Consider the following 11,491-nt stretch of genomic DNA (forward strand, 5'->3'; position numbering starts at 1 on the left):
CCAAAATAGCTCTGTTTTATACTGTAAGCACTTTGAATCCTTCAGCCTTGAACCTGAGCCACATCATTTGATCTTTGAGCCGCAAGCCTTATTCTTTGTGAAACATTTCTTGTTGATTTACCAGATATTAAACCACATAAATACGATAATACTCCACAAATATATAACCATCCTATACCAAACACTGGAACAAAATTATATAAACATACAGAAACTTTTATACTCAACCATACCCTGTGATATCAAAGTACTAAAACCTTGTAAAAACACTATTCATCTAATACCCGATTATCGTACCGGGTGGAGGCCACTTCTTTTATGTACTTTGACATACCCTTTCGGTAACCATGAATTTTTACCATGCTCTTATACAAATGTTTTATTGTTATTAATTATGATATGGTTTTATTGAATTCTATTGTTTATCATATTGAACTTCTTTAGAATTGGATAGTTTTCTTTGTGTGGACCAGATTCGTGGTCAGACCATATTGATGGTCAAGTTAGGCCAATGTGTGCCTTGGATCCAGTAGTTAGAGCAATGTTGTGTGCTTTGCTCGGGGTTAGTGTGTGACTGATCAGCAGTCTAACCTTGGTTTTAAAAACTTAAAAATGAATATCCAATTCTATTAGTTGTCTCACAAGAAATTTGATTCCTTTAAATCATCTCGTTTGATCATTGTTTAACCTCAGTTATTGCTATTATGACTTGCTGAGCTAGTTAGCGCACTCCTGCGAATCTTTTTATATATTTTACAGTTAAGAAGGATATGGATGATAGTGAAGTTCTTCAGTCGAGAGTGCGAGCTAGGATTCCAATTCGAGTTGGATCGAGCTAGCAGAAGCCTCATATGGTAGTGAGATAATAAGATTGTAAGAATAATTTCATTATCAGTTGTAAGTTAAATTAGTTGGGATTTGGTACGTTATAATAAAAGTTAAGGCTGTGGCTTGTTTTCATACTTTAACCTGTTGCGATCCGTGGTTATGTACAGTAGGGTCATTGCAAATAATATTTTATATACAGGTTTATATATTGTGTATGTGTTGTGGACCCCAAACTTCTGACCCGGGTTTGGAGGGCGCCACATATAGGGTCAATAATATCAATTATTTCCACATTCGTAACTGCATAACCTAATATTACATATTGATCATGTAAAATTATGCCTATAAATAGCTGCAAAACTATAAGCCATCAACTAAATTTCCCCCTTTGTAGTATATTAGTTTCTAAATTTTGAGGCTGCTACAGTCAGGTCATGGACAAGGGCAAGGGACACGCTAGTTCTGATATTCATGATTACGGGGAAGTTAATTGGTATAAATGGACCGAATCTCAAGCACGAGATGAAGCTCAACGAGCAGAAATTTGGCAGTTCAAACAATTTGTGAGAAGAATGCGAGGTATATGGGCCACACAAGGGCATGCCGTACGTGATAATGAACAGTTCGTTGGCTATGGGGAAATGCACTTGAAGTTTATGAAATCATCAATCGAGTATGAAAAAAACATTAATAAGAATTTCAACTCTGGTCACATTTCAAAGGAGGAACATGAGTACAAGTTAAATGAAATGTCTCGACATTACCACTTCCTGGAGAACGAGCTTGAGATGAGGAAAAAGGAGTACGAGGATGCATACGCAAAGCGTAGGGCTAAAAGGATACGTGAAGAGCACAAGGAGTGGGATGAAAAATATGCAAAATATATCGTAAAACTTGGAGATTTTTCTCAAGAACACGATGATGCTGGTATGGCTACAACTATATGTCATGAAAATCAGGGGCCCCACACATTGCCATCGTACTCGGTCGAGTACGTACGCCTCGACCCACGGATATGGGGAGGGAGGTCATATGCATACATCTCCTCACATACAAGAGGATGATGACGTTGATGATGAGTTTGATCAGTACGTAGTTAATCTTGCGGATGACTAACAAAATTGAGAGCTTCATTCATTTTCCAATTTTCAGCTGCAATGTATTTCTCTTATTATATGTTTACATAATCAATGTTCCCTTGCAATGTAATTTTTTCCCAAGATAAATGAAAAATGCACTCATTATTGCATTTTTTTGTTTACTAATTTATAGAAACATTTGTACTAATTGTGATAATATTCCCAAAGTTGATGATATTTTCAGAAGTGGTTGTAAATTTATTTTTGGAAAAATTTTGTTCCACGTATTAGTATTGTTGGAAAGTAGCACGTGAATCTTACAGGCATGTATTATTACTTGCTGGTAAATTTATGAGTTTTGACTACTCAGAAATGGAAGTATAAAATGATGATAAGGAAAATGACAAGGAAATGAGTAAAGTATCCCGTGAATACACAGTAGAAAGCACATGCAACAGTTTGACTAAAGTTTTCACTTTTTAGAGATGAAAGTAAAAGAAGTTACTTTTACGAATGCCAGTCTGCAACTGCAAAGTTGAAAGGGTCCTCCACAGATAGGTAGCCACATGCAGACTGCAAGAAAGTAATTGAGGAGTCTTGTCAAATGCGGTAGATGTTGTAAAAGCTGTATGATGTGACAAATGAATGTTAACTGTTTCGAAGCAGTATGAGACGTAAGTAGCACGTGAATGTTACAGGCATGTCTACTTAATTTGTGTGGCCTTTCGTCCTTGTTTATTATGTAAATATGATGTTGTTCGGAAGTTAATATTGTATACTAATAGAAGAGAAATGAGCTACACTCCTGGTGATATTATTCAAGCTACTGGTCGGAAATGGTTTTGTAATGACGATTTTAGATATTCAATGGATCCAAATTTATGTTACTCAAGAGGTTCAGTAATCACGATGCATAGGGAGTGGGAATGGCGTGTAGGGTGGTTGCAAATATGTGTAGCCCAAAGTCAAGAACATGGAGTGCGAGTAACTAAACAACGCGCCATACACATGCAGCGAGAGACCGCTCAACAACTGGAACTAGGTTTATTCCGTGCAAGAGAGGAAGAGAACCGAATGAGAATGCGTCTAAACTGGATGGATCTACAAACAAAATGTAGGGAGTTTGCTAGAGATGGTGACCATCACAGTGCAAGAATATATCATCATTTCGCTACGAGTCCCGACTATATTTCAGATTGCTACTTATCTGATGATGAGTGATATTTCTGAATATTGTATTTTGATAGTGTACTTTATTATTTTGAGCTTTTGAAATTATTATTTTATATTTCTGAATGATATGACTACTCAGATAGTGTGTGAGTGTTTCTGATAAATTTAGTATGAAATACTGTACAAATGTAATGTGACGTAGTTGTTAGCATGCCCTATAAATGTCTTGGTCATTTCAATTGGAAAGCATAAAATGGATAAGGGTAAAAAAAGAGCATCGTCAAGCACATCTAAGTCCATTTGGCGTCAACTTAGTATCGCGGAATGTATCGGTCGCGAAAAGAAATGAAAGAAGATGAGAGTGGAAGAAAGAAAGGTGACAGTGATGAGCAGGATGACGATGATGAGGAAGTTGATCCTCCTATATAGCTCAGACAGCAGCCCCGTAGAGCAGTGAAAGGAAAGGGGAGCCTATGCCACACCGGCGGGAGGTTCTGTGGCTGATCAGTACTATTTCCCATATTTGCAGACGTGTTATTTTTAGTTTGCCATGTTTTCATTACATATTCAGTTCAGACTTATTTTTATTAGTTTTCGTCAATTTTAAACTTGTTGTTTTTCTTACCCTACAATCTAGTCATTTCAATTCACGGTATTACATTTTAAGGTGTTTCGTAAGTAATATTCAAAACGTACATACTTAAAGAAATTAAAACTATCACATTCTGCAAATAACGTTAAACGGATGAAATAAAATAAATAAACTAATACATGAACGAAAACATAATAAGTGAAATGGAAACACAATCACAACATGACCACCATCAATGCAATGACTTTAATTGATTTCATCTGCAAAAAATGATAACTCATATCAAATAGTTATACTTTCCTCTATATTTTATTAATATGATTTGACATCCACATGGCCCTTTTCAGTATTCTTCCTGCACAATTATTTAATTTGCTTGCATGTGCTTTCTACTATGTACTCACGGGAAAGGGTCTATAAATTATTGTCATATTTCACATGGATGGAAGTAATGACACGTACATCAACAACACTAACAGCCTGTACATCTTCATTACTTTTATGTTCCATAACTGTTAGTCTTATTAACTTTTCTTTATCACCCGACTACTTACACTATATAAATTATACACCCTCACACATATTACATCCAAGCAGTACTACGATGTCATCGTCCCCAAATAAAAAGTGGTTGTTAAGTGAAAGAGATGACGATTACCGTAGTCTTAGAGTAAGCAATCCAGTGGAGTACTTTGCTGGTGTACGCCGAGAATGGGCATTTCGACGTGAAGAATCTGAAAGCCTTAAACATGATCTTATTGTGATGAGTGTAAGGGTTTTGCTTCGTCGTTCTTTATCCATATATCCTCGCCCTCATGAAAATCTTCCTTGGTCTGAATTTAGGAGAAAAGTGGTTAAAGTCGTGACCCGTATTCGACGAGAAAATAACAGAATGTTGTTGCGTATGAGTCGTTATTATATGTTCCAACTAGCACAAGATTCAGTTCGTGCTTCTGGTAGAGAGCTTACGGAAGCAGAACAACACAGACTATTACAGAATGAGAATTACATTTTCGATGATTACATGTCTGATGAACAAACTTGATAAGAATTATTGTGTTCTGATTTGAGTGGCCTTTTTTTCCTTTTTAGATTTATGCATTCTAGCTCTATATTAGTCGTATCTTTCTTTGTTGTAATATTATTATCATTAATAGTTGGGTGCTCATTTCAGTTTATTTTGGAATTACTGTTTCGTATTAGTAAACAGTTGGAATCACATTCAAGCATTTCCAATAATATTAGATAAACAGTCAAAAAGTTATAGTGGAATGACACTTTCAAACATTACATGACAAGTCAAATCCAATACATGACATAAAGAGGAAAAGATAAGGCTTTGTATGTAAAGTCATTGCATGTACAGAGTTTCCCTATCACTTTTTCATAATTTTGAAAATAATGCAGGTGAGAGCAACAATGACAAGTCACAGTCAAGTTTTGAATATGAACTATAATTGTATAGTATGTTTAGCACGTGAACTGTCCTTCAAAGTACCTCATGTCTTCATTACCAAATCACTTATAAATAGAGAGTTACAACCTCATGAAGTCACACTCGTCTAAAGTAATTATGTCTTCACTCCCAAATTTGGATTACTGTTTTTGTGAAAAAATAGCTATTGTAGCGCACTACTGGAAGGGTATTGACGCAGGAAGGCGATTTATCAAATGTCCCGACGGTGCTTGCATTTACGAACGTTAGATCGAAGAGCCGCTTGAACCCCGTGCAGCATTTCTCATTGAAATTCTTAGGGAAGAAATTACCACAGAGAATGTAGCCCACTCTGCAGAAATCCGCGAGTTGCAGCATGAATTTGAGGAATCAATGAGGGAATTGCAGAAAATGAAGGCGTTCATCGAGTCCCATACCTGGAACATCAATGAGGATGATTATGACTCCGATGATGATGACTCCGATGATGCAGATGACTAGTCTGGTTCATATATTGTTGGCTCTTAATATTTGTATTATTGCATCGTACTCATTTTTATTCATATATCGTCTTATTATTCTCTATCGAACTACGCACAGTTTTTCAACTGTGTTTTACTATGTAACTGATGTTATGTCATAGAATTTGTGTTTCAAGTCAAGTATTAATTATCAGCAAATTAGTTCATATCAAATATAAGGTCTCGTCAACAAAAAATATTCCCCCATGATACACTATTGCATTAAACTAAAACATTACAAAAAGAATTTTAAAATAAAAGTAAAATTTACGTACTACAAATAAGTTTACATCACTGGTCAACAGAAAAAAAGATTAAACCAAAATAATTTTCTAGGAATTAATTATGAGATTTGATAAACATGCCCCCACGTAACAATTGCACACTCGAGTACCTTGGCACCCTTTTTAAAGCCAAAAAAATCATATATAAACTATATTTTTTTAAAAACTAAAAATACGTACTAAAAAAAGATTTGCATTACTATCCAAGAAAAAAAAAATCACCAAAACAATTTTTTTAACAATTTAATATTAAGGCCCAAAAATAGGTCTTCAATATTGATTTTACTCTTATAAACTTAGCAACCTTTTACATGAACTGCAATTCAATCCGGGAGGAAAGGAAAAAAGAAAAAAAAAACCCCAGAACGCACTTCTTCTGGGCCTCGGGGGTTGAACCCCGGAGGAAGTGGCGTTCTGTGCCACTTTTGGAAAAAAATGAATAGCTATATGGTAAAAAACTGAAGTTTCAATTCAAACGTGCCAAAAATGTCCGGCAGCCGTTTCAGACTTGTTGTCACGTTTAATAGATCAGTTTTAATAAAACCGAATCCCCCATCTAAAGAGTGGAAAGTGAAGTTTGTGGTAGTGTTGTTGAAGCTTTCTCCTACATTCACAAATAGTGCTCTGGGAAAGGTAGTTTGTAGCTCCGATGTCATGATAAGAGAGAGTCTACCACTGTAGGTATGGTATAAAGACTGTTGTAAATGGCATGTCATTTTGTACTGCGGGGTCGAAGTAAACTTCAATTGCTGTTAAATAAATTAATGACTTGGGACAACTTGCTTGGACAAATGGAAATATTTATATATGGAAATCATTAGAACTTTTCCTCGAGCTGTTTGTTATATAAATTTCTTTTGTGAATTAACTAAATTACGCCTCAGTCTTACTTGGTAAATCTCAAGGAGTTAAAACCACTGAAATCAGATTTTTCACATGTGAGTATATGCACAAGTCTGTTACAAGCAAAAAGACGTTATTTGCCATAAGCGATATAATGGACATACACAACATTCAGAGTAAGAATCAACTCTCCAAACAGAGGGGATCAGGCATAACCATGATAGGTGATTACACGGTTAAGGGGGGTGAGAGGCCGAAATCAAGATTCCAGAGCTCAAAAGTTCCCTTGACGAAATCGTAGTGCCCTCCCTTCACAGATACAGTTTTCTTAGCTACAGCATCTCTGACAAATGGATATGTTAACAAATTTCCCAATGATACATTCACAGCCTCCTGCAGTTAGGCCACCACAAAAGATTCAATGTTTGCATGTACCATAAGAATTATGAAAAGTATCTTCAATTCTGCATCTCCCACATACTCTATTATTTTGCTCTTTATTTTTGGGAAAGTAATTATATAGCACTTTTAGTTAAGAATTTCCTCTTTTCACCAAATGTCTTTTACCATGAAATAAGCTGCAGTTTGCAGGTTTAGCCTGAACTTACCTTCTCCAAATTTGTGCATTGTTCTGCGAAGTCCAAATGGTGATTTTCTGCTTTTACCTTGGCTTTGGCTGGTGCACCAATTTTGACCCAATTTTCAATAAAATCACTGGCAGTTAAAAAATACAATGAATTGTTCAGTGCTAAGTTCACGTAACATTTACTCATTATTTAAGACAATAATGGGTGCACAGGGTTTTGATGAATACCAGAATAACCGACTACAAGTCTACGAAACAACATATCTGAGGAATGTAAAAAATATAATAGACCATAAGCCAGAAAAGCGAAATATTATCTATGTAAATCATTTTGATACCAGAATGTATTTTTTTTGTATTCAAAGCGAGGTGCTTTATACTTGTTTGTTCCAGATAAAGTATTTAACAACAAAAAAACTCACCTATCTGTGGTGTCATCATCAGTGCAGGACATGAGGCCCCTTATCCCTCCACAACAGCTATGTCCAATGACTACAATATTCTCCACCTGGAATACATTTTTGTATAATCCATATTCATATACATATAAGCCAATGGGAAGAAAAATGGAATAACAATATTAAGCTCATGCGCTTCTTGTGCTCCAAATTAATTGAAATAAATTCAATTTAAAAAGAGGCAGAAAATCAATTTCAATACCTCTAAATCTAATACTATACATCGTACTGAAACTTTTGGTTCTTGCTATTTCATTTAATGGAAAACCAGCCTCAGGTTTAGATAAATAACTTTGAAGATTACTACACATCAGCATAAGCATTGACTCTATATTTTTTGATACTTAAAATGTTTCGATCTAGGAGAGTGATTGAAGGCATATCTTTAGAGTTCTGAGGGTATATTTAAAGTTTTTAACGCATATCTTTCTACTTGTATATGAATGATGAGAAAAGGAGGCATGTGGGGACTATTTCACCGACCTTGTGACATCTCCTCCACTACAAGACTTCTTTACTCACCACCACCCAAACATATCCATTAAAGAACACAACCGACTAGACTACACAGGTTACTGTAAGGTCTCTAAGATTTTCATATTATTACCTTCAAGTTTAAAACTGCATATTCAATTGCTGCCCCAACTCCAGAATATCTTGTCTGCAGCAAATATAAAACCCACTGAAATTAGCACTTTTATCTAACAAAAGTGGAATAAAATGTGAACATGTTACTAAAGATTATTAAGATGCTGGTTAAATTGGTGTCTAATTAGATTAGGAATTGATTATCTTTTTTCTATATTTTTTTGAAGGCCAAAAATCAAGATCCAAACTTTAGATGCTGCCAGCAACCAACAAGATGAGATTCTTACAGAAGTGACTATTTTATCAAAATAAAGACAACAAGATGTCAATTGATTTAATTGAACCACATTTTATATTGTCCAATTGGTTAATGTCAATATAATTAATTAACCTTGCAAAATGGAGGGACCATGTTAGCAATGTTTCTGACAATAAAGGCCTCCCCTGGCTGAAAATTGAGGATATGTGATGGGCACACTCGGGAGTCCGAACAGGCAAAGACCAAAAACTGCAAGAAATTAGAAACACAATCTGATCATAGTACATCAAGAATCGTTTGTGCACAGAGTAACCTCTTGCATCTGTAGTCTTCAATCTTAACAAAAAACTATAGTTATCTTCGTATTAGAAGTGACAATAGAAAGTTACAAAGCAGCTTAATATCCAGAACAAGATTGACTAAACATGATAATTACTGACCTTGGGGCTCTGGCCCTTTGCAAGTTCACCAAATAAATCAGGATTTTTTCTGCAAATTTACATATACATGTAAATAACAAGTATAGATTCATGTTTATGTATTTAGTATATCTTGCAACAACAAATTATTTCAGCACATTGTACTTGACCAAAAAAACTAAACTCGAAAACTTGTTGTGGGTAAGTGTTAATACCATGTTGCTTTTAGGCATGATATTTGGAAATCAGAACTACTTTATTAGTGGTAAGAAACCTAAAGAGCAATAGTAAAAAGAAAGAATCTTGAGAAGTCCTGCAAACTACATTACAGAATTACTACAGGCAATTTAAAAGAAGCACAAGGATACATACTCATAGATTTCTTTCTTAAACTGGGCGAACCCGTTTTGAATCTTTTCCACTGGGTCAAACTTGTCGGTACCCTCCAATTCAGCTGTTAACTGCTTGATTTTGGAAGTGGCAAGATCATTCAGATGGCCTTTTTGACTAACACAAAATCAAAATTTACCATTACTTAGCAAATATATTAAATAAACATTATTTAACAAAAAACAAATTAACAGTAACTAGTTAAGTCGAGCATAACATAAACCCTCTGACTCATGAATCTTTACAATAGCTGATCATCAAACATATTATAGAGCTACCCGAAAAGTCAAATACTCCCGATCTTGTAAAGAAAATTTTACTATTATTACCTAGTGAAAAAAAACGGGTTAACTACGTCCTAGTGATCTACTGCTCAGTCTTTGAAATTAAATTTTGGGTTAGAGTAACGTCCAAAAATACCGACATGTCAAACAATATTCCTAATACCTTGAAATTTTAGGAAGATAGACTCGGTGACTGTGAGGGTCTGAACCCCAAGAGACATTTACACTTGGTACAATTATATGATATACATGGTAACATATTCAGCCTTATTAAAACAACCGTTGTACCGTATTGAACCTAATTCAACAAATCATCCATTAATACCGTGTGGGTCCATCTTAAACATGATGATAGTTGGTGATGACTATGTTCTTTTTTAAAGAAGAGGAGACTTCATGTTCTTTTTTTGCTAGTTACCCCTTACTTTTAACAAGATTTGAATATTTCGACGTCCCTCGGAGAAGATTCAAATCTTTGACATCACGTAAAGGAAGTCAAGGAGGAGCTACACCCTAAGGTATTGGGTGAAGAGTTGACTTTTGAAAGTATAATCAACAAAAGAAGCAGAGTTTTTGTAGAATTATCTAAGAAAACAGAGGATTAATTGAGTATAATGAGGCACCTGAGTAGCTTGTTTAGTCCTGCAATGGCATCCTCGTACTCAACTGATTCCATTTTCACTTGTTCTCCCACCAAACAATCTTGAAACTGAACCCAAATAACACACAGACACACACTTGTCAACTTGTACAAAACTATGTATTCTTGGATCTCTCTAAGATCAATCAGAAATTTTAAACAAGTGCAAAAATGGAAAAAAAACAGATTTGGAGAAATAATGATACGTACAGTAGGAGTATTAGAAGTGTATGTGCAGTTGAGTAGAATTGAAAATGATAAAAAGTAGAAGTTGGGATGATATGTACGGACCTCTTTCTTTTTTTGTCTTGGAATGATAAAACTTGAACTGCTCATTTCATGAATATGTGGGTAAGTGTGTTTATATAGACTCAAGAGGGCTGATCAATCAAATGATATGCATATCCTTTCTCTACTGTACCCCCATGTGATTGCTTTGGGGTCTTTGTATAAGTTCTTTTTCCCCATAATACTACAGTTTAGTATTCCTATTAGGTTTGACTAATTAGCTGGATTAGTAATGTAGATTCTCATTTTCATTCAATGACTAATTAGCGACATGAGTACGCTGCTACTCACATGGGTTTTGTAATTATGTTCAAACTCTCCTCCCTACGTCTACATGTGAACTCTTTTACGCGTCCCCGACTCTAAAATTTGCATTTTAAACCGATGGCCGAATGTTTTTCGCAACAACCACCCATGCGGCTCTTCTTTCCTACAGTGGGCTATGGCCCAATACGGCCCACCGAACAAAGGCCATTCGATAATTAAACTACTGGGCCGAAGGGTCAGTCAGTTCAGCAAATTGAGACCCACTGCCATTCTAACCGTTGGAATTACATAATTATAACACCCCATTTTCACTCACCTTCTTTATTAAGGCGTAACGGACGAAGCATTAATGGGGAAATCGGGTATAAAACCCCTGGAAAAGTAAGAATTACAGACACTCATTCTCTCAAATACTCTCTACTTTCTTATATACCTTAAACTCACTCTACATCCAGATTCTCATTCTCACACCGAAGGTGAATCGGGGGGACAATCCCTTGCATTCTCTTCCCTTTCAGGTAGCGGCTGAAGACAGTTCTAGGGAGGCCGAAGACCGT

General features: G+C 35.5%; 1 protein-coding gene across 2 annotated transcripts; it reads right to left on the bottom strand.

Annotated features, from left to right (window-relative positions):
* Positions 1-6,798: 6,798 nt before the first annotated feature.
* Positions 6,799-10,825, bottom strand: LOC141725102 (carbonic anhydrase 2-like). 2 transcript variants are annotated; one of them, XM_074527503.1, is made up of 9 exons: positions 10,671-10,825; positions 10,363-10,448; positions 9,438-9,572; positions 9,087-9,135; positions 8,779-8,895; positions 8,407-8,460; positions 7,764-7,849; positions 7,364-7,469; positions 6,799-7,148 (listed from the first exon to the last, which is right to left on the bottom strand). In XM_074527503.1, the coding sequence occupies exons 1-9, from the start codon at positions 10,713-10,715 to the stop codon at positions 6,984-6,986; spliced, it is 843 nt and encodes a 280-aa protein (XP_074383604.1). In that variant the 5' UTR covers positions 10,716-10,825; the 3' UTR covers positions 6,799-6,983. The 2 variants fall into 2 exon arrangements, with proteins under 2 accessions (XP_074383604.1, XP_074383603.1); XM_074527502.1 differs by having other exon boundaries at positions 10,590-10,803.
* Positions 10,826-11,491: the final 666 nt, after the last annotated feature.

This window comes from Apium graveolens, chromosome 5 (assembly GCF_009905375.1).
Source record: "Apium graveolens cultivar Ventura chromosome 5, ASM990537v1, whole genome shotgun sequence".
NCBI classification, from domain to species: domain Eukaryota; kingdom Viridiplantae; phylum Streptophyta; class Magnoliopsida; order Apiales; family Apiaceae; genus Apium; species Apium graveolens.

Bases quoted from the DNA above. Each gene is read 5' to 3' on its own strand.
- LOC141725102 (XM_074527502.1), bottom strand. From the start codon at position 10,715: ATGAGCAGTTCAAGTTTTATCATTCCAAGACAAAAAAAGAAAGAGGTC. The intron at 9,136-9,437 runs GTATGTATCCTT...GTAAATTTGCAG, and splicing joins TTTAAGAAAGAAATCTATGA to AAAAAATCCTGATTTATTTG. The intron at 7,850-8,406 runs GTAATAATATGA...AATGTATTCCAG, and splicing joins ATGCAGTTTTAAACTTGAAG to GTGGAGAATATTGTAGTCAT.